Genomic DNA, 25,260 nt, shown 5'->3' with positions numbered 1-25,260 from the left:
TAGAGTCGGTCAGAATTCCTCGGCACAACTATTTAAGGCGAGATCAGTTTGTAAGACATTCGAAGAACGTTCCAATAATGCCTTGATTTATAAAAGGCTTTCGTTCGAAAGATGGGGGATATCACATTGGGAAATCCATAAGTTACGATGTGTTTACTTTGACGCATATATTGCGGGGAACCCAAATGCTATTTTACGCAACGGGTTAAGAAATTATTTTGACTCAATATATCCGAATATAAGACTTCGTGATTTAGAAAAAGCGGTTAACATGCAACATAAAGAAGCATGTTATGCTTACGGGTTAGTAATGTTCGCTTCTCACCAAAGTGAGAAAAAGAACATCGGGCTACAACTATTAAACAAAACGTTCCCATAAGTGTCGGAGTCGGTAATTGGGGTAAGAAATGAGGTTTTTAGGTTATTACGAGACTGTTGGTCATTACGTAACCTTCATCCTTTTGACGACGTTACAACACATTGTCTTACTATCGGTCACAACGGTTATGTTCCACAAAACCAAGGATGGGAAGTGGTATTAGTAAAACCAGAATGCATGACTTGTTTCTGGACGTATGAATTGTGTCTTTATTGCCTTTGCTGAACGCCTTATTTATTAACTAGAATTATCTTCGCAACTACTTTGTATCAAAGTTTTATGTGCTATATTTCATGCTATATGTAAAAAAAAAGCGGTATTGTAAGTTTGCAAGTTATTGTATAAAGGTTTGAATATGATATTTTTTTTGTGATTAGTTTTTCATATAGAATTGTAGTAGTTGAAATGGTATGTTAGCTGCTAAGTATGAACTTAACGGGTAGGTACTACCCGAATTAAAGAGTATAAAACGCTAATATGAAGAAAGATCTTTTATAAATAAGTTCATATTACGCTACGAAATACTATTGACTACTCTTGATATTCTATATGATTAACTCGTTTCATTTGACTATTTTGAAGGAAATGGCACCGACTACTCGACACACCTTGAATATGAGCGAAGAGGAATCTCGTGCCTTTCTTGCTTCAAACATAGCCGCAGTACAGGCTGCGCTACATACCAACAATAACCTTGGATCTAGCAGTACAGGAAATCGTGTAGGATGCACCTACAAAGAATTCACTGCCTACAAACCTTTGGAATTTGATGGAACCGAAGGACCGATCGGATTGAAACGGTGGACCGAGAAGGTCGAATCGGTGTTTTCCATAAGTAAGTGTACTGAAGAGGACAAAGTGAAGTACGCTACGCATACCTTCACAGGTTCTGCGTTAACATGGTGGAATACCTATCTAGAGCAAGTGGGACAAGATGATGCTTACGCACTACCGTGGTCAGCATTCAAGCACTTGATGAACGAGAAGTACCGTCCCAGAACCGAGGTCAATAAGCTCAAGACAGAACTTAGAGGGTTACGAACCCAAGGATTTGATATTACCACGTACGAAAGACGATTTACAAAATTATGCCTATTGTGTCCGGGAGCGTTCGAAGATGAGGAAGAGAAGATCGACGCGTTTGTGAAAGGATTACAAGAAAGAATCCAAGAAGATATAAGTTCACACGAGCCCGCCTCCATACAAAAGGCATGTAGAATGGCTCACAAACTAGTGAACCTGATTGAAGAAAGAATTAAAGAACAGACTGCTGAAGAGGCCACTGTGAAGCAAGTCAAAAGAAAGTGGGAGGAAAATGGTGATAAGAATCACCAATACAACAACAACAGCAATTACAACAATAATCGCAATAACTATCCCAACAATCGCAACATCAATCGCAACTACAACAAACGGCCCAACAACAACAACAACAACAACAACAACAACAACAACAACAACAACAACAACAACAACAACAACAACAACAACAACAACAACAGCAACTACAACAATCATCCCAACAACAATAGTAACTGCAACAACAAGAACAACAATCAGAAGCAGCTATGCCAAAGGTGTGAAAAGTATCACTCGAGGTTCTGCACCAAATTTTGAAACAAGTGTAAAAGAAATGGTCATAGCGCGGCGAAGTGTGAGGTCTACGGACCAGGGGTTAACAGAACGAAAGGAACAAATGGTGTTGGAACGAGTAATGGCGGAGCAAGTAGTGTCGGAGCAAGTTATGCCAATGTAGTTTGTTATAAATGTGGAAAATCGGGCAACATTATTAGAAATTGCCCGAACCAAGAGAACACGAATGGACAAGGCCGCGGAAGAGTTTTCAATATTAATGCAGCAGAGGCACAGGAAGACCCGGAGCTTGTTACGGGTACGTTTCTTATTGACAATAAATCTGCTTACGTTTTATTTGATTCGGGTGCGGATAGAAGCTATATGAGTAGAGATTTTTGTACTAAATTAAGTTGTCCATTGACGCCTTTGGATAGTAAATTTTTACTCGAATTAGCAAATGGTAAATTAATTTCAGCAGATAATATATGTCGGAATCGAGAAATTAAACTGGTTAGTGAAACATTTAAGATTGACTTGATACCAGTAGAGTTAGGGAGTTTTGATGTGATAATCGGTATGGACTGGTTGAAAGAAGTGAAAGCAGAGATCGTTTATTACAAAAATGCAATTCGCATTATACGAGAAAAAGGAAAACCCTTAATGGTGTACTGAGAAAAGGGCAACACGAATCTACATCTTATTAGTAATTTGAAGGCACAAAAACTAATAAGAAAAGGTTGCTATGCTGTTCTAGCACACGTCGAAAAAGTACAAACTGAAGAAAAGAGCATCAATGATGTTCCCGTAGCAAAAGAATTTCCCGATGTATTTCTGAAAGAATTACCGGGATTACCCCCACATCGATCCGTTGAATTTCAAATAGATCTTGTACCAGGAGCTGCACCAATAGCTCGTGCTCCTTACCGACTCGCACCCAGCGAGATGAAAGAACTGCAAAGCCAATTATAAGAACTTTTAGAGCGTGGTTTCATTCGACCAAGCACATCACCGTGGGGAGCTCCTGTTTTGTTTGTCAAGAAGAAAGATGGTACATTCAGGTTGTGTATCGACTACCGAGAGTTTAACAAACTTACCATCAAGAACCGCTACCCACTACCGAGAATCGACGACTTATTTGATCAACTACATGGCTCGTCTGTTTATTCAAAGATTTACTTACATTCCGGGTATCATCAAATGCGGGTGAAAGAAGATGATATTCCAAAGACTGCTTTCAGAACACGTTACGGTCATTACGAGTTTATGGTCATGCCGTTTGGTTTAACTAATGCACCAGTTGTGTTCATGGACCTTATGAACCGAGTGTGTGGACCATACCTTGACAAGTTTGTCATTGTTTTCATTGATGACATACTTATTTACTCAAAGAATGACCAAGAACACGGTGAACATTTGAGAAAGGTGTTAGAAGTATTGAGGAAGGAAGAATTGTACGCTAAGTTTTCAAAGTGTGCATTTTAGTTGGAAGAAGTTCAATTCCTCGGTCACATAGTGAACAAAGAAGGTATTAAGGTGGATCCGGCAAAGATAGAAACTGTTGAAAAGTGGGAAACCCCAAAAACTCCGAAACATATACGCCAGTTTTTAGGACTAGCTGGTTACTACAGAAGGTTCATCCAAGACTTTTCCAGAATAGCAAAACCCTTGACTGCATTAACGCATAAAGGGAAGAAATTTGAATGGAAGGATGAACAAGAGAAAGCGTTTCAGTTATTGAAGAAAAAGCTAACTACGGCACCTATATTGTCATTGCCTGAAGGGAATGATGATTTTGTGATTTATTGTAACGCATCAAAGCAAGGTCTCGGTTGTGTATTAATGCAACGAACGAAGGTTATTGCTTATGCGTCTAGATAATTGAAGATTCACGAACAAAATTATACGATGCATGATTTGGAATTAGGCGCGGTTGTTTTTGCATTAAAGACTTGGAGGCACTACTTATATGGGGTTAAAAGTATTATATATACCGACCACAAAAGTCTTCAACACATATTTAATCAGAAACAACTGAATATGAGGCAGCGTAGGTGGATTGAATTGTTGAATGATTACGACTTTGAGATTTGTTACCACCCGGGGAAGGCAAATGTGGTAGCCGACGCCTTGAGCAGAAAGGACAGAGAACCCATTCGAGTAAAATCTATGAATATAATGATTCACAATAACCTTACTACTCAAATAAAGGAGGCGCAACAAGGAGTTTTAAAAGAGAGAAATTTAAAGGATGAAATACCCAAAGGATCGGAGAAGCATCTTAATATTCAGGAAGACGGAACCGGGTATAGGGCTAAAAGGATTTGGGTACCAAAATTTGGAGATATGAGAGAAATGGTACTTAGAGTAGCTCATAAAACCAGATACTCAATACATCCTGGAACGGGGAAGATGTACAAGGATCTCAAGAAACATTTTTGGTGGCCGGGTATGAAAGCCGATGTTGCTAAATACGTAGGAGAATGTTTGACGTGTTCTAAGGTCAAAGCTGAGCATCAGAAACTATCAGGTCTACTTCAACAACCCAAAATCCCGGAATGGAAATGGGAAAACATTACCATGGATTTCATCACTAAATTGCCAAGGACTGCAAGTGGTTTTGAGACTATTTGGGTAATAGTTGATCGTCTCACCAAATCAGCACACTTCCTGCCAATAAGAGAAGATGACAAGATGGAGAAGTTAGCACGACTGTATTTGAAGGAAGTCGTCTCCAGACATGGAATACCAATCTCTATTATCTCTGATAGGGATGGCAGATTTATTTCAAGATTCTGGCAGACATTACAGCAAGCATTAGGAACTCGTCTAGACATGAGTACTGCCTATCATCCACAAACTGATGGGCAGAGCGAAAGGACGATACAAACGCTTGAAGACATGCTACGAGCATGTGTTATTGGTTTCGGAAACAGTTGGGATCGACATCTACCGTTAGCAGAATTTTCCTACAACAACAGCTACCATTTAAGCATTGAGATGGCGCCGTTTGAAGCACTTTATGGTAGAAAGTACAGGTCTCTGATTTGTTGGAGAGAATTGGGGGATAGACAGATTACGAGTCCGGAGAAAATACAAGAAACTACCGAGAAGATCATCCAAATTCAACAACGGTTGAAAACCGCCCAAAGTCGACAAAAGAGCTACACTGACATTAAAAGAAAAGATATAGAATTTGAAATTGGAGAGATGGTCATGCTTAAAGTTGCACCTTGAAAAGGTGTTGTTCGATTTGGTAAACGAGGGAAATTAAATCCAAGGTATATCGGACCATTCAAGATTATTGATCGTGTCGGACCAGTAGCTTACCGACTTGAGTTACCTCAACAACTCGCGGCTGTACATAACACTTTCCACGTCTCGAATTTGAAGAAATGTTTTGGTAAAGAAGATCTCATTATTCCGTTAGATGAAATCCAAATCAACGAAAAACTTCAATTCATCGAAGAACCCGTCGAAATAATGGATCGTGAGGTTAAAAGACTTAAGCAAAACAAGATACCAATTGTTAAGGTTCGATGGAATGCTCGTAGAGGACCCGAGTTCACCTGGGAACGAGAAGATCAGATGAAGAAGAAATACCCGCATTTATTTCCAGAAGATACGTCAACACCTCCAACTGTTTAAAATTTCGGGACGAAATTTATTTAACTGGTAGGTACTGTAGTGACCCGAACTTTTCCATGTTTATATATATATTAAATGAAATTGTTATTTACATGATTAAGTGTTTCCAACATATTAAGCAATCAAACTTGTTAAGACTTGATTAATTGAAATAGGTTTCATATAGACAATTGACCACCCAAGTTGACCGGTGATTCACGAACGTTAAAACTTGTAAAAACTATATGATGACATATATATGGTTATATATATAGTTAACATGATATTATGATAAGTAAACATATCATTAAGTATATTAATAATGAACTACATATGTAAAAACAAGACTACTAACTTAATGATTTTGAAACGAGACATATATGTAACGATTATCGTTGTAATGACATTTAATGTATATATATCATATTAAGAGATATTCATACATCATAATATCATGATAATATAATAATTTAAAATCTCATTTGATATTATAAACATTGGGTTAACAACATTTAACAAGATCGTTAACCTAAAGGTTTCAAAACAACACTTACATGTAACGACTAACGATGACTTAACGACTCAGTTAAAATGTATATACATGTAGTGACTTAACGACTCAGTTAAAAATGCTTACAATTACATCCTCGTTCAGTTTCATCAACAATTCTACTCGTATGCACCCGTATTCGTACTCGTACAATACACAGCTTTTAGATGTATGTACTATTGGTATATACACTCCAATGATCAGCTCTTAGTAGCCCATGTGAGTCACCTAACAAGTGTGGGAACCATCATTTGGCAACTAGCATGAAATATCTCATAAAATTACAAAAATATGAGTAATCATTCATGACTTATTTACATGAAAACAAAATTACATATCCTTTATATCTAATCCATACACCAACGACCAAAAACACCTACAAACACTTTCATTCTTCAATTTTCTTTATCTAATTGATCTCTCTCAAGTTCTATCTTCAAGTTCTAAGTGTTCTTCATAAATTCTACAAGTTCTAGTTTCATAAAATCAAGAATACTTCCAAGTTTGCAAGCTTACTTCCAATCTTGTAGAGTGATCATTCAACCTCAAGAAATCTTTCTTATTTACAGTAAGATATCTTTCTAATACAAGGTAATACTCATATTCAAACTTTGATTCAATTTCTATAACTATAACAATCTTATTTCGAGTGAAAATCTTACTTGAACTGTTTTCGTGTCATGATTCTGCTTCAAGAACTTTCAAACCATCCAAGGATCCTTTGAAGCTAGATCCATTTTTCTCATTTCCAGTAGCTTTATCCAGAAAACTTGAGGTAGTAATGATGTTTATAACATCATTCAATTCATACATATAAAGCTATCTTATTCGAAGGTTTAAACTTGTAATCACTAGAACGTAGTTTAGTTAATTCTAAACTTGTTCGCAAACAAAAGTTAATCCTTCTAACTTGACTTTTAAAATCAACTAAACACATGTTATATATCTATATGATATGCTAACTTAATGATTTAAAACCTGGAAACACGAAAAACACCGTAAAACCGGATTTACGCCGTCGTAGTAACACCGCGGGCTGTTTTGGGTTAATTAATTAAAAACTATGATAAACTTTGATTTAAAAGTTGTTCTTCTGGGAAAATGATTTTTATTATGAACATAAAAGTATATCCAAAAATCATGGTTAAACTCAAAGTGGAAGTATGTTTTCTAAAATGGTCATCTAGACATCGTTCTTTCGACTGAAATGACTACCTTTACAAAAATAATTTGTAACTTATATTTCCGACTATAAACCTATACTTTTTCTGTTTAGATTCATAAAATAGAGTTCAATATGAAACCATAGCAATTTGATTCACTCAAAACGGATTTAAAATGAAGAAGTTATGGGTAAAACAAGATTGGATAATTTTTCTTGTTGTAGCAACGTGAAAATTGGTAACAAATCTATATTAATCATATCCTAGCTAACTTATATTGTATTATACATGTATTCTAATATATTATGTAATCTTGGAATACCATAGACACGTATGCAAATGTTTTGACATATCATATCGACCCATGTGTATATATTATTTGGAACAACCATAGACACTCTATATGCAGTAATGTGGGAGTTAGCTACACAGGGTTGACGCGAATCCTAAAGATAGATCTATTGGGCCTAACAAACCCCATCCAAAGTACCGGATGCTTTAGTACTTTGAAATTTATATCATATTCGAAGGGTGTCCCGGAATGATGGGGATATTCTTATATATGCATCTTGTTAATGTCGGTTACCAGGTGTTCACCATATGAATGATTTTTATCTCTATGTATGGGTTGTGTATTGAAATATGAAATCTTGTGGTCTATTGTTACGATTTGATATATATAGGTTAAACCTATAACTCACCAACATTTTTGTTGACGTTTAAAGCATGTTTATTCTCAGGTGAATATTAAGAGCTTCCGCTGTTGCATACTAAAATAAGGACAATATTTGGAGTCCATGTTTGTGTGATATTATGTAAAAACTGCAATCAAGAAACATATGTCGATGTAATATATTTCTATTGTAAACCATTATGTAATGGTCGTGTGTAAACAGTATATTTTAAATTATCATTATTTGATAATCTACGTAATGCTTTTGAAACCTTTATTGATAAAATAAAGGTTATGGTTGTTTTAAAAGTGAATGCAGTCTTTGAAAAACGTCTCATATAGAGGTCAAAACCTCACAACGAAATCAATTAATATGGAACGTTTATAATCAATATGAACGGGACATTTCAGAACCTACCACCACAACCATAATATCGTCGATCGTACTGGTACTCATCAGTCAAGCAAGCTTTGAGAACCATCTTTGAACCACAAGATCGACAAAATTTCACAGGCAAAGTTTCCACTGGACCATAATGGTAATTATCAGCCATATTGTTGCAGACATCTAGTGTTGTGATTAGTGGGGTAGTTATATAGAAGAATTTTCCCGCACAAAAAGCCATCATCTGTTTTCCCGCCAAAATTTCCCACCAAATGTTTCCCGCCAAAGATTTGACATCACATGTGACGAGGATGATAACGGATTAATTAAACGATGACGAGGATGATGATGACGATGACGATGATGATGATGACGATGATGATGATGATGATGATGATGATGATGATGATGACGAAGATGATAATGATTAAGGTGATATGTGACGATGATGATAACGGATTAATTTAACGATGACGAGGATGATGATGACGATGACGATGACGATGATGATGATGACGATGATGATGATGACGATGACGATGATGACGAAGATGACGATGACGATGGTGATGACGATGACGATGACGATGATGATGACGATGATGATAATGATTTTTGACGATGATAAAAAATACAAGTAACTAAAAGATTTCAAATTAATTATATAAAAAAAATTAATAATTTCACCAAAATATATATAAAATATTTATTGAAATTATGTATTCATATAACACACATATATATTTATATTTATGTTAATTAATAAGATTTATAATTATTTAATTAATAATAAGATATTTATTAGGGATTAATAATATATCAATAAAAGTAAATATAATAATTATATAAGTTAAATATAAATTATATAAGTAAATATAAGTTTATATTAATAATAAATAGAAAATTAATAAATTTTTAACTTTTCACGAAAAAACTGGCGGGCTTATCCTAAAAATTTCCCTCTGTCACTTTTCTGGAAGATTTATCGTCCGCACAGGGGTCGTCCGAATTTTTTTATACAGAAAACAGGCCGCTGAGCTGCTTTTTTATCACTTTTACCAAAAAAAACACATCTAAAAGAGTTCGGCAATTTCAGGTGATTTCAGGCGAATTGAAGCTATTCAACAAACAATCCAACCTAATCTTCCATCCCAAAGTGCAAACAAGGTATGTTTTTTAATTTTTTTTGAAAAGTTTGGTTGTTCTTCATTTATTAATTTAGAAATTCAAAAATATTGGGTTAGTTTAGGAAGATTGTTGTGTTTGATAATGTTTAGGCTTATGATTTTCATGCGTAGTTTGTAATTTTGGTTTTGTTTGATGATACTTTGAATATTTGAGATTTTAAATCCGAATTTAGATATTAAAGTGGTGGGTTTGGTGATGAAATTGTCAAGAACATGTAATTAAAAATAATAAAATTGAATAAAATTAAAGTGGTGGGTTTTGTTTGATGATACTTTGAATATTTGAGATTTTAAATCCGAATTTAGATATTAAAGTGGTGGGTTTGGTGATGAAATTATCAAGAACATGTAATTAAAAATAATAAAATTGAATAAAATTAAAGTGGTGGGTTTTGTTTGATGATACTTTGAATATTTGAGATTTTAAATCCGAATTTAGATATTAAAGTGTGGGTTTGGTGATGAAATTGTCAAGAACATGTAATTAAAAATAATAAAATTGAATAAAATTAAAGTGGTGGGTTTTGTTTGATGATACTTCGAATACTTTTAGATTTTAAATCCGAATTTAGATATTAAAGTGGTGGGTTTGGTGATGAAATTGTCAAGAACATGTAATTAAAATTAATAAAATTGAATAAAATTAAAGTGGTGGATTTTGTTTGATGATACTTTGAATACTTATATATATATAATTATATATATACACATATATATGTATATATTAGTATATAAGTATAAGTATTATGTTTGATTATGTTTATTGTTGTATAAATGTTATTATGTTTATTGTTGTATAAATGTTATTATGTTTATTGTTGTATAAATGTTATTATGTTTATTATTGTTGTATAAATAAGTATAAGTATTATGTTTGACATTTGGTTATTTTTGTATGAACATTGTTAGGTTTAGTGGTTAATTTCATATTAGTAATACCTTAGGTTCGAAATTAACCAATCCTATAGAATACCTGTCCAAGGTTAATTTATTAGAAATTATCTTTGGTAGGTCCCCTTTTTGGGACTGCTTTTGCGTGTTTTGTCTCTTTTAGGATGTGGATGTGTATAATGAATTTACTAGTTATGAAAAAATTTGGTAAACATTTTTCCTTTACTCCTACAAATATGCGTTTAATACGACATATTTGGGGAGTTTAGGGGAAATTCTGCCGAATTTTTTGTAACTAGTAAATTCATTATACGCATCCATAGTTGAGACAAAACATTCAAAGAGTGGGTTAGGTTGCCTTCCATAGTTGGACTACCCGACCTTAATTATATATATAACAAGTTATTGTACTATAAAAGTTTTTTGTTGTTGTAAACTTGATTTAATTAGGTAATATCTATGACGATTGATAAGAGATGGATTACTATACGTCATCAATTTGACCCTGCATTTCGTGTTGGTCTCGAAGCCTTTATTGAGAGGTGTAAAAACCATTTGAGTTATGAGGGTAAGTGTAGTTGCCCGTGTAAAGATTGTGGTAATACGAGAATACATAAACTTAAAGAAATAAAAAAACATATAATGCAACATGGGTTTGAACCCTCTTATAAAATATGGTGACATCATGGTGAACAACCACAACCGCCAGAAGTACACAACACACCAGACCCTCTCGGAAATTTTCTGCACGATATTCGGTCAATTGAATTCAAATGACGTCAAATATGGTCAAATAAGGGTTAATACACACACACACACACACACACATACATACATACATACATACATACATACATACAGTTTTTTTTTTTAACAGCCAAAAAAGCAGGCGTTTTTTAAGCAGGCTATTTTTTTAAAAAGCAGGCTGTTTTTTTAATAGTAGGCTGTTTTTTTAAGATATATATATATATATATATATATATATATATATATATATATATATATATATATATATATATATGTGTGTGTGTGTGTGTGGGTGTGGGTGTGTACATGTATGTATATAATGATGATATGATACTAATATTTATATTTTTTTAAATGGATTCAACTTCGATCAATAGAATTCAAATGAGGTTAAACTTGGTCAAATAAGGGTTAATATATATATATATATATATATATATATATATATATATATATATATATATGATACTAATATTTATATTTTTTAAATGGATTAAATTTCGGTCAATTGAATTCAAATGAGGTCAAACTTGGTCAAATAATGGTTCACACACACACACACACACAAACACACACACACACACACACATACACACACACACACACACATATATATATATATATATATATATATATATATATATATACATCAGTTTTTTTAGAAAACAGCCAAAAAATCAGGGTTTAATTTTTTTTTTAAAGTAGGCTGTTTTTTTAAGATATATATATATATATATATATATATATATATATATATTTATATATATATATATATATATTTATATATATGTGTGTGTGTGTGTGTGTGTGTGTGTGTGTACATGTATGTATATAATGATATGATACTAATATTTATATTTTTTTAAATGGATTCAATTTCGGTCAATTGAATTCAAATGAGGTCAAAATTGGTCAAATAAGTGATAATATATACACACATATATATACATACAGACATATACAAATAAGGGCCGTTTTTTTAATAAGATATATATAGATATATGTAGATGTATATATGTGTGTGTACATGTATGTATATGTGTATACTAATATTTATATTTTTTTAACTTTGTAGAAAAAAAATGAAGGATTTGAGAGATGCAGAACCGGGACGAGATGAGGAATCTATATTGTTGCAAGTTTTGGGTACACGGCCTGGCCACACACGTGGAGTGTGAAGAAAGTTACCAATGCCGGTCACTAATTCCGCATGTTCATCATCTACGGGTCGGACGCCACAACCACTAGTTTACCTTTCCTACGCGGCGAATGAAATGGAAGAAATCCTCGCTTATAATAAATTGCAAATTCCTCCCCATTTGCAACGTGGAGGGGGGATCAATGCTAATACTCCCGGTAGTTCCAATGACAATAATCCCGGTAGTTCCAATTTCAATACTCGAAGCCAAAAGATGAGGACGGTGTATTTTCGGGTTTGTAGTTTGTTGGATTGTCGTTTGTTTGATACATTGTAGTTTGTTCCACGAATGCCTTTATGTTTAAACTATTTTGTGAATGTTTGTTCGTCTGGATGTAGCTCGGTTTGACTAATTATTGTAATTGTTGAATTTTTTTAATATTATTGTCGTTTGTTGAATGTCTAATATTATTGTAAAGCAGGTTCTAATATTGAAATGTGCCGGTTATACGGCTGGAAAATATGCAGCATAAAATTATTTAAAAAAAAAAACAGTGGCCTTTCCGGACGACAAATCTTCCGAAAAAGTCGTCCAGAAAGCTTTTAATTTAATTAAAAAAGAAATTGATTTAATCAAAAAAGAAATTGAATATTTTATTATTATATCTTTCCGGACGACAAGTCGTACGAAAAGAGTCGTGCCTAAATATTTTTTCGGACAATTGTTTTAATCAAAAAAGAAATTGAATATTTTATTATTATACCTTTCCGGACGATTAGTCGTTGCAAATGGTCGTCCGGATAGGCCGTCCAGAAACACATTTGAAAAAGTCAATGTGGGCCAATGGTCGTCCGGAAAAGTCTGCTCAAGCCGTCCGGAAAACCTTTAGGCACGAAGTTTTCCGGACGATTAATTGTGGACGACATATCGTCCGGATTAACCTATGCGGACGATATGTCGTCTGGAAAGAGCAGGTCAAATCGTCTAGAAAAGCTCTTTTTCTAGTTAACTAATTATTCAAATACATATTTTCTAATGTTTATAAATGAAGAACACAACGAGCTACAATCTCTAGCTTATCTATTTTGCTTATGTAAAGTTGGTAATTTTGATCTCATTTTGTTGATATTTAAATATGGCTGCGTATAATATGATTTAGTTTTGTCTTTTCTAAATTCAATAGATCAAGTTCCTTCTTAATTAACTCGCTATAATGTTTCTTATACGGAGTATTTTCTTATAAGTTAGGTATATAATAATAATAATAATAATAATAATAATAATAATAATAATAATAATAATAATAATAATAATAATAATAATAATAATAATAATAATAATAAATGTAAAGAAAGATATCATGAATGGCAGTAATTTCTTATGGTAATGTGATGAGAGGAAGTGGTGAGAACATTGATAGAGAAGCTGATGTGGTGTTTATGTGACAACAAAGAAGAATATTATGATTGAAAATGATCTTATAAATTTTTAAAAAATTTCTAATGACAAACCTTAGGGAGTTGACATAAAGAACTAAATTATTGCAAAAATTAGTGGGTCACATGACTAGTTATTTTTTAGAAGTTGATTGATTCTTATTAAAGTACAAGTATTTTTCCATGTGTTAATTCTTTAATGACAATCAAGGATTGTCATTAGCATTTTCCCAAATTTAAAGTCGTAATTAAACGTTATTATTTATCACGGTTTTTGGCTAATTAACCAATTAATAAGCTAAACTAGGTAAAAGTTATATAGTAGTAATAATAAAGTAATAAACATTGTTGTGTTTGTAACCTATTATTTGTAGATATATGGATCAAACTTTGTATCGATCATATGAAATAACAGGCCAAATTATATAGGTGTTGCCTAAATAGTCAAAATAAGGCGACATTTATTATACTATACACTAATTAGTGTAAATGAGTACCAATCATATCTCGCCACCTCGTCAAAAAATACTGTTATACTGTAGCAATCACTGTAGAAATGTTACTGTAACAATTTTTTTTTAATTTTTTTTTTTTGGGAACCACCTAATTTGTGACTGCTTTGTTTTTAATAATAATAATAATCTGAAATTTTTATAATAAAATCCTTAAATTAGTTGTAACCACATAATTATACTAATTGGATAGTAATATTTTTTAAAGTGACTAATGGTATCTTGATAACAAAAGAATAGAATAAGTTGGACCCATTTCAAAATAAAATAAAAATATAAACTAATACATAATTGGAGTTTTAGACAAAAAAAAAAAAAAAAAGATAAGGGTGACGGTGTCGGAAGAGTGCGACGATTCGGATTTGTAAGGTGGCTGGCGATTTGCTAGGCAATTTAAAATAATGGTAAAAAAGTTATGCAAATTCGATTGCACTACAAATTTCATAGTTATTTTTCTTAATTGCATTGTAATTATATGAAATCGTAAACAAATTTTTTTTTTTGCACAACGCCGCGAAGCGCGGTCCACTTTACTAGTTTTTATTCTAATAGTAAAAGGGGAGTAAAAAATGTACAAATTTTAAGATATTAGATATATAGAGATTGGGTGTAGTTTTGTCTAAAGTTCATTCATCCACTTCAGTTCAAAGGTCTATTTCTTTCTCTGTCCATCCATTCTTTTTTGAACCAACTTTTAGAATAGTGATTCTGAAAGAGTGAAGATGAGTAAGATCTATATATAGAAATGTAGTTTTTTCTAAAAAAAAAATAAATATCAAGTATATATTTGATACATACCAAATATATGAACGGTATTTATTAATTAAACTAATATCATTAAGTAAGTTTGTTAATTTGATGGACAAAGGGTCATTTTCTACTTTATTGCAAAAACTCATTATCTACCCACCTCCCACTTCCATTTTTTTGCATATTTCCTGTTTAAATTTGTGTGAAGGCCTTCAAAAAGCAAGAAAGAGATAAAATGTTGTAACTTGATTAGTTTCTCTTCTCAATTATACACATTAAAGAAAGATTCATCCGTATCAACCCCACCCATTATTCTTGTGAACTCGAGTCATCTTTAACACTAGTTTAGATAATAAAGTTCTTATCTTTTTGAGGTGTACTGTGTTTAATTTACTAAAACATTCATGGATAATTCTGATGCATTTGAGCTCAATTTCAGCTGTAACGACAATCGATCCATGTCGTTGCCAAATGACTCTGGTGACATGTCTCCAGAAAGAAAACTTGGTAAGGGAAAGATCGAGATCAAGCGGATCGAGAACACAACGAATCGACAAGTGACTTTTTGTAAGCGCCGCAACGGGTTGCTTAAAAAGGCCTATGAATTGTCTGTCCTTTGTGATGCTGAAGTTGCTCTTGTTGTCTTTTCGAGCCGTGGACGCCTTTACGAGTACGCTAACAACAGGTATATATATACATATAATTTTTGGCTACTTCAATTAAATCTATGATAACTTAGATGATTATTGATGAAAAATAAATTAGGTTAAATTTTTTTTCAATCTAATTAATTAGGGTTTGTGAAATAGTACATAAATGAATGTGACTTCAGAAAAGATTTGAGTATTACAAAGGGCACAATATCTTAATTTACTTGGTGAATTTGTTTAGTTTTGATTTATTATAACTTTTTATGTGGAACAAAGATTCACTTGTGTCTCTTACATTTTATGTTTGTTTCTTTTCCTCAAAAAGATGACTAGTTTTTATTTTGTTACTACTACTTTTTACTACTATTTAACTTTTCTATGATCCAATCTTTGTTTCATATTTTGGTACCTACAAGATCTGTTGTTAAAAGATGGTAACATAGAAGTCACTAGTGAATGTATATGTTACAAGCCAATTTTTTTTTTTTTTGAAAAGCAAGTAAATTATATTAATATAAACCGGATAAGTACAAGTCCCTATAAACTATACAACGAATATTACAACTCGATTACATTTGATGACTATGATCATGCGAGTATGCGAGATTCGAATAGTTTCAGCCGATTCCTGTTCTTTGTGTATCCGAGAAGATGTAGGAGGATGGGTTTATGAGCCATTGGTGCCACTCGATTGGTGATTTTTTTGCTCTTTTTGAGATCCAAGAATAGCTTTGTGTTTGTATTTCGTTGAGTATGATGTCGTGGTTCCAATCTTTCTTGCTAAAGACTTTTAAGTTGCGGTGTTTCCATAGGATGTAGATGGTGGACCATTTGGTGGCTTGCCAAATTGAGGTACCGGTTTGATTGGAGGAGAGGTTTTGGTTGATTGATGTAATGTCGGAGAAGTTAGTTAGTAAGTTGTTGGGGAGCTTCCACCATTGTAGAATGGAACTCCATATTTGAGTGGTTTTTGGACATAGAAAGAGGATATGATCTATGGATTCGATTTGCGCTTCGCAAATTGGGCACAATATTGAGTCAAGGTCGATATTTCTTTTGTCGAGTTCGGATCTAGTTGGTATTCTACCGTTTATGACACGCCATATGAAAATGCAGATTTTTTGTGGTAAGAATTTATTTCTAGGTGTTGGTGTCGAACTGTGTGAAGTTGCGAGTTTTAAGTTATCAAGGATATGAGATAGCATTTTTGTAGAGAAGGAACCGGAAGGGTCGAGGTTCCATTTCCATGAATCCGGCGCCTCGGTAAGGGAGATGGATGATATGAGATTGTTTAGTTCAGTTAGCTCGCGAAGTCCACGTCCGGTAGGTGTACGAGTCCAAGCCCATGAACCGTGTGTGATTGTGTTGGAGAGTGTGAGACGGTCCGCGACTGAAGCGTTTTTGTTTGAGTCGAGCATGTATAGCCTTCGGAACAGGTTGTTGAGTGGTTCCGTACCACACCAAATGTCGGTCCAGAATTTGGTGTTCGAGCCATTTCCAATGCATTTGTTGATCGAGGATGAGAAGCTAATTCCGATGTTGTCCGCGATTTTCCCTGCTTTAATGATCTCGTTCCAAATTGTTCTACCTGAAACTTTTCTAGAAAAATCGTTAGTGCAAACCCCGCCCCCCGCCCCGTAAATACTCGAGATTATTTTTACCCATAAAGCGGTTTTTTCGTTGTGGAACCTCCACCACCATTTACAAAGTAAAGAAATGTTTTTACAAAATAAGGATCCAATGTTAAGCCCTCCTTTGTCATATGGTGATAAGATTAATTCCCACTTTATCCAATTAATTTTGTTGTTTGATTCGGACCCGCCCCAAAAGAATTTTCTTCTAATTGCTTCTAGAGAGTTAATGACTTTGGTAGGTGCGTGAAATAGGGAGAAATAATAGAGTGGTAGGCTTGAAAGTACGGATTTTATTAAAGTGAGCCGACCGCCATAGGATATGGTTTTGGCTTTCCAATCGGAGAGGCGTTTTTCGAATTTTTCAATGATGGGGTGCCATGATGATGCTTTAGTAGATGGGACACCAATAGGTAACCCGAGGTACGTGAATGGGGTAGAGCCCGCCGAACAGTCGATGGCCTTGGCCATATCTTCCACTTCCGGTTTGGGAACCCCGATCCCGTAGAGGCTACTTTTTTTTAGGTTAACTTTTAAGCCAGAGATGTTTTCGAAGCATTTTAACAGTTTAGCGATGTTTTTAGAGTTTCGTTTGCTCCATTCGCCGAAGAAGATTGTGTCATCTGCATATTGAAGATGGGAAATAACAATCTCGTCATGTCCGACGCGGATACCTCGGAATTGGTTTTTTGTGATGGCACGTTTGACGAGGATGTTAAGCCCTTCGGCTGCAATGATGAACAAGAATGGGGAGATTGGATCACCTTGGCGGATGCCCCTACCGGGGGTGAATTCACGTGTGGGGGAACCGTTGATTAGAATAGAGATTGTGGAGGAGGAGAGACATGCTTTAATGAAACTTATCCATTTGATTCCGAAGCCTAAGCTCTTCATAGTGTTGAAGAGGAAGTCCCATTCTATACAATCAAATGCTTTTTCAAAGTCTACTTTAAAAATAAGACCTTTTTGTTTCTTACGTTTTAGTTCGTCTATAATTTCGTTGGCAATGAGTACACTATCTAGGATGTTGCGACCTTTTAGGAATGCCGTTTGTTCGGAACCTATTATTTTATGGATTATTTTTGCGAGACGGTTAGAGAGAAGCTTTGTGAGGATTTTGTAATAGCAACCGATGAGGCATATCGGTCGGTATTCGTTAAATCCTATAGGATTAGATTTTTTAGGAATGAGTGTGAAGAAAGATGCGTTGCAACCCTTGGATATCTCAGAATGCAACCAAAACCAGTCAAGAGCCGCAGTTAGGTCCTCTTTTACTAGCCACCAGTATTTTTTAAGGAATTTCATGTTGAATCCGTCGGGGCCGGGAGCTTTAGAGCTGTCGCATCCTTGTAGGGCATCCCATATTTCCTGTTCTGAAAAGCGGGCCTCGAGTATGAGATTATCCTCGGGGGTGATGTAGGAGTGATGAGGTTCATTTTCAAAAGGGCAATTGCCTTTACAATTTTTAGATTGGAACAGAGAGTCGAAGTATTTGAGTGCTTCGCTTTTGATGATGTTTGGGTCTTCTGACCATGAGCCGTTAACCGATATACCTCGAATATTGTTTTTGTTTGCGCGTCTTTTGATGTAATTGTGGAAATATTTGGAGTTTTCATCGCCTTCAAGGTTCCATTTAATTCGTGCCTTTTGTTTTAACATGTTGTTCTTCTTTTTGACTTTTTCGATGTGTTGTGATTTATTATTGATCCAGTTTTCTTTTTCAGTTTCGGAGAGAGGTCTAGATTCCGCTATTCTTTCAAAATCATTTGAAGCGTTGTGTAAGGCCTTAATTTCGTTGTCAAGGTTGTTTAGGTGTAGACTACATTTTTTAAGTTCAAGCTTAACGTTTTTTAATTTATTTCGGAATATACAATCGGGCCGGTTACCGTTGACCGGGAGGAGCCAAGTGTTTTTTATGATTTCATCTACGTTGTCAATTTTTAACCAAGTGTTGAATACGCGTGTGGGTTTAGGACCGAAGTTTACAAATGAATTTTTAAGGATTATGGGGCAGTGATCTGATAGGTCGCGATCAAGAGTTTTCGAGGAGATGTCAGGCCATATTTGCAACATGCTTTCGGAAATAAGGAAACGATCAAGCTTGCTGAATTTTTGTTTGTTTAAGCAGATGCGCGTGAATTTTTTCCCGCCTAGCGGTAGATCGATGAGGTTGGTATTTTGGATGAATTTATTAAAGTTGTCGGCCCAGGATTGTTTGTAGATACAGTTTAAACGTTCGGACTTAGATCTAACCTCGTTGAAATCACCAAAGATGATGTGAGGGACCTCAATGGATTCGACGAGGTTATGAAGTTCGGACCAGAATCTAAGTTTTTTCTGATGTGAGTGGGGACCATAAACGTTGATGATGACCAGGTCGGTATCATATCCCGTCCATTTGCCCTTAATGGCGAGGAAAAATTCCCCTTCGATAGCTTGCTCAAACAGAAAAGTGGAGGTATCCCATATTAGTAAGAGACCACCCGAGGCACCGATTGCATCTTTTTGAACAAACTTGAAGTTTGAATTGTGCCAAAACGATTCGATGAGAGAGTCTGGGGTGTTACCGCATTTTGTTTCTTGAAGCCCAAGGATAATTGGATTTTCTACGTTACAGATGTGTTTTAACCAATTTATTTTGCCCGAGTTATCGAGGCTACGGATATTGAGAGAAATACAACCCATTACAAAGAAAAAATTACGAGAGGGGGATATGGATGATATAACAGCTTAGTTATCGGGGATCCACTCGATGCCGATGCCCCTTCCAAACTCCTTTGTGTCCGTGGATTTGCTGGCAGCAGTGGTATTCTCGGTCGAATGAACTACTTGCGCCTTGGATTTCGATTTTGGTAAGGTGCCTGAGTTTTTGGAAGAAGAACTAGCTTTGCGATTGAGATTAGCAAATTTTATTTTTTGGCCACTACGTGCACAGTGTTTGATATATAGGAATTTAGACCTGGTTTTTTTAGTGCTTGAGTCGTTTTTTGGATTGCGGATATGATTGGAGTTAATCGGGTCGTGTTCGGCGTGGGTTCTAGCAATTTTTTTGAAATTAGGATTGTAAGGTATCATGTTTTTTCTTTTGTTTGGGCCATTTTTCTGTTTCTTTTTGATGGTAGCGATCTCAGGATTAGCAAGAAATTCGTTGGAGTAGATTGTTTCAGTTGTTGTCGGATTGGAACTTAGGTTTCGCTGGTTAGGGTCGGTGGAGGTAGATGGGTTAAGGTTCGGTTGAGGTGAAACTGCCGTGTTTATCTCAACAGATTTGCGTGGAGAATTGGCTGTTGTTGGGTTGACTTTGGGTGATGGGCTGTCCAAATTAGTGGGCTTTTTGTCTTGAAGGGAGTTTATTAGGGCTATTGGGCTTGGCGGTGGGCTGCCATTTGATTTGTATTTTTTGTTTTGAACGGAATTTATGAGTTCTGTTGGGCTTATGGGAGTTATAGGTTCCGACGTGTTGTGTGAAGGGGTGTTATTGCGATTTTGTTTGACCGAATCATAAGAGTTTAAACTGGATGATTGTTCCGATTTGTCGTTGTTGTTAAAAGGAGATTGGTGTTGGCTGCTAATCGAGAAGGGGATTGTTTCAACTTTTTTTGAATGTTCGGAAGATTGGAGATGACTTGGATTGTCTGAGACTTTTGGTGTGGTGACGGGTGAGTTATGTTTGCAATTTTCGGAAGATTGTGAAACATTATCATCGTCTTTGTAACTATCTTTATCCGAGTAGTATTCATCGGACAACAGATCATCGTCATCCCAAGTCGAGGACACATTGTCTTTAACGTTAAAATCGATAGGTTGGACCGAATTCTCGATTACAAATGCAGAGAATAGTTTTGAATCGTAGTGAATATGGGCGTGTCCGTAAATGTTAGGATAACATTGTGTTAATATGAGGACTTTGCCGATCGATAGATCTTGGGAGCCATTTGCCTCAATACAACAGTTTTTCATGTCGATGATTTCGCCCCAACAACTTGCAATTTTACGAAAGGTAGTTTCGAACCAACAAGATATGGGGACCCCCCGGATGTCTAACCAGACTAGGCGACCCGGAGGTGTGTATATGTCCGGTTCCCATGGTCTTATGTTATCGAACCAGTTCCACAACGGATGTTTTTTACCGAAGCTTTGAGGGTTGAGTACATCAAAACCGAGCTTGATATCCTCGAAAATTAACAGTACATCCTTGCCACCAAGGTATTTGGTTTCGAAGCCAGTTAGGTTTTCCGATTTACATATTTCGTCTAGGTATTCAAGGTGGTCAATATTTTTAATAGAGCCGATAAGGGCATGTCCAAGAAGTTCAGTGACGTTATCGTCTTTAGGAATACGAATAGAAAATTCTTTTGAAGGGTCAATAAACGACTTACAGTGGTAATTAGGAGGTTCGTTGCGAAGTGCTTCTGTGAATTTCCTTCCATCGGTTTGCTTGTTGGGATCAAATGGTTGACCGGTAGATGAGTTGTTGGTGACGTTGGTGCTGCCTGTAGTTGGTTTATTGCCAGCAGGAGATGAACCGTTTCGATCGTGAGCCTTGTAAACCGTTAGAGTCTGACCGTCAATTGCGATTAAATTGAGTCTTCTAGTAAACTGATCTATGTTGTGTGGCAGGATGTTTTTGAATCGAACGAAGCCATAACGCTTACCACTTTTTAGGGTTTTTTTGGGGATGTATACCTCAGATATTTCGCCGTGTTTTTTGAATAAACCCCAAAGATTTACAGCATTCCATGAGTCAGGAAAATTGAAAAACAAGAAAGAGGTGATAGCTTTGGATTCTGGCAGTTTGTTTGAAGATGAAAGGTTGTGGATTCCGTAATTTTTTATTAGGCTTTTAGCGTGCTCTTGATATTTGAAACGGTTGTAAATCATTTGGTTTGCGTCTTTTAGAGGGTTAACAGTAGGTATGTAATTCTTGGGTGGATTGTGGTTTAAAGGTGGGAAATCAGACAAAAGAGGGCCATCGAATATAGGGTTTGGGTGTGAACCATTAACTTCTGGATTTGAAGCGTTGCCGGCGGTTGGGGGGTAGTTGGGTGAGTTGCCGTGATGTTTGTTTCTGCTGCGATTTACGTTAATCCGAACCCCGACGTTTTCGGGTTGGTACTTTATGTTGTTAATAAAGTGAGAATTGTGAGCCTGGTGTTGTGATTTATGTTTAAAAGAAAGTTTAGGGGTGAACGGAGATGTAAGGATTGGATGCATGTTTGAAGAATCGATTGTGAAAGCAGTTTCCGGTGATTATTGCCGGAGAAGAAACGTTATCGGTGATTGTTGGGAAGGATTGGAAAATAAATTGCTTTTAGTAAATGTTGTTTGTAGATCTGTGAGATCAGCTTACCCTCTTGCCTTGTGTTTCATGCCTTCTCTCTCTCACACACACTGAAAGCACACACACATAAAAACAATGATGTTGTCAAGTTCCTATTTGTTCATAGACTTGCATCATTTAGACCCTTCCTTAATAAGCATATGTATGTGTGTCAGTTAATCATCGTCTAACGCAAAATGAAAGGACTCTGAAAAGAGATGTCATCAAAGTATAGTCAATAAAATAAATTTTAGTTTAGTTGGTGGTTAAACAAGTTTAAGAAATAAATTATAGTAATTTTTTTACCTTTTTTTTTTTTTTTTTTTTTTTTTTTTTTTGAGTTACGGATGATATATAGTGCATACTAAACACCTTCTAGTATATCCAAGATCTCATGGGTATCAAATTGTATCAAGGTGGAAGAAATTAGGGTTTAATAAATAAGTAAAAACTTTGTTTTAGCTTGTACTGGTTTTTGTTGCACATTAATTAAGGTGGAAGTAGTAATTTCTGGGTTAAATTCGGTCACCAAATTCGATCTGGGTTTATCAAAAGATATTCCGCAATCAATTGGATAAAATTTTCTATGATCATCAGTTGATTTCTAATCAATTGCGTTGTTCCAATTACCTAGAAAAGAGTATTTTAGATTTAAATTTACGAAAACTAGGGCAATTTCTTGGAATTTGTATGGGTGATAAAGCGCTATATACATGATATAGATATAGAAACTACTTAATTTAGACTTTACTATATAATTTTCCTGATTCATAAGTATTTAGTCTTAGGGTAATTTCTTGATTACCTTTTGATAAATATTTAGCCTTAGACGATGTTTACCTTTTAAATGTATCAAGTCTTGTTTCTATATTATTCTTATTTGAGAAACAGATTAATTTTCAAATTAAATTACATATTAAGTGGTAAAGAAATGAGAATAATTTTTTGTTATAAAAAGTTCATTGTTAAAAATAAAAAATAAAAAAATAAAAAAAGCAAGAACTTTACTGAATTAGTAGCTGTAAAAAATTAAATAAAATAAACAAACCCTTAAATTTGTTTAGGTACTTATTAATCTTTATACTCTTTGGTCTTGTATTAACTAAGAAAGCTACAATGAATTAATAACTGATATTTAAGTTTAAATACTTTCCCTTTGCTTAGAAATGAATATAGTGTATTAAGTTAAAAGATCAAATTAAATTGGTAACGGTATACTTGCTTGATCCTTTTTAAGATTAAATTGGTAAAGCTGCGTATTTAATTAACTGATTGAAAAATGTATATAATTCGTTTAAAAGGTTGACACAAAACTTTGATACTATATTTAAAAAAAAAAAAAAAAAAAAAAAAAAAAAAAAAAAAAAAAACTTAGATACTATATAAATAAATAAATGGGTAATTGTTAAACATTAAAGCACAAAAATCCTAGGGTAAAATCACAACTAAGATCTCCTTTAAAGTCTTGTAAGTTACTGACATGTTATGTAACATCCTCTTTTCAGTTCTAAAGTTCATGAATGGTTAAATCAAACACATATACCAGCTATATATATAGTCTCTCCCTTTGGATTGTCCATTTATCACTTTTCCGTAGCTAACTATGCTGTTGAAACTAAAACAGCAACCTACGTAACGTAAGATTGAGATATATATATATATATATATATATATATATATATATATATATATATATATATATATATGATCTTAAACTCCATTTTATGACATTAATCATATACATCACGTAATTAATTACTAGTATTAATTAATCATGTATATTGTGTAACTATATACTAGGAAAACTATCTATGAGAAGTTTTCATTTGTCTTTTAAGCCGATCCATGATGTTATTAAATTCTGCTTATTTGTTTAAACCCTATGCTCCATTTACGTGGATTGTAATATAGACATCGAGCACAAGATCACAAGACGAAAGAGATAAACAATGAATCGAAGTTTCATCAAAATTATTATATAAATGTGAACAATTACATTATTTAAACAGAAAAACATTGATTAATCACGGGGCAATCGAGCATGATCTCCCCTGCCTCTGGATCGCCGCAGCTCACTAGGAGTTGGAGCTCTCCTCTCTTAACCCTAAAATGCAAAGAACACTCGTATATATAAGCCACTCTTTTACATCCATATTGATGCCTTTTGGTCCATACGAATGAGTCAACTAATCCGTAAGGACAACGATGTCTTTGATCCGTACGGATGAGATCACTTATGTACGGATGAGTCTTCATTCACATATGCCCCTGCAAATAACTTTTTTTATGCGTTTACAAACATCAAGGTGTACAACACAATAAGTAAACATTCCTAAACTATTCGTCAAGCGACGACCACACAAACTTGCATCAAAAAATTCTCCTTGGAACGTTTCTAGGGAAATGTTGTAAACACCTATTGTAATTTTCAGTCAATCTCTATAGTAGTACTACAATCATCATAATCACCAACTCCATCAAAAGTCTTCCAGAATACGTTAAAATCTAAACTTCAAACCCCAAAGGGTTGGTTGAGTGGTTGGGTGCTTGGGAATCTCCAAAGGAGACCAGGTTCAATCCCCACCAACTACACTTTGAGGCCCTGCCTTTCAATTAAAAAAAATCTAAACTTCGAAAATCAACGTTTC

At 34.5% G+C, this 25,260-nt stretch overlaps 1 protein-coding gene across 1 annotated transcript; it reads left to right on the top strand.

Moving 5' to 3' along the window:
* The first annotated feature begins 15,415 nt into the window (after positions 1 to 15,415).
* On the top strand, positions 15,416 to 15,831 carry LOC139854384 (floral homeotic protein AGAMOUS-like). The gene is made up of 2 exons (XM_071843691.1): positions 15,416 to 15,696; positions 15,807 to 15,831. Exons 1-2 carry the CDS (start codon positions 15,416 to 15,418, stop codon positions 15,829 to 15,831), a joined length of 306 nt encoding a protein of 101 aa, XP_071699792.1.
* The last annotated feature ends 9,429 nt before the right edge of the window (positions 15,832 to 25,260 follow it).

This window comes from Rutidosis leptorrhynchoides, chromosome 6 (assembly GCF_046630445.1).
Source record: "Rutidosis leptorrhynchoides isolate AG116_Rl617_1_P2 chromosome 6, CSIRO_AGI_Rlap_v1, whole genome shotgun sequence".
Lineage (NCBI taxonomy): Eukaryota > Viridiplantae > Streptophyta > Magnoliopsida > Asterales > Asteraceae > Rutidosis > Rutidosis leptorrhynchoides.
The sequence above is the reverse complement of the archived record's forward strand: the minus strand, read 5'-3'. Positions and strand labels throughout refer to the sequence as shown.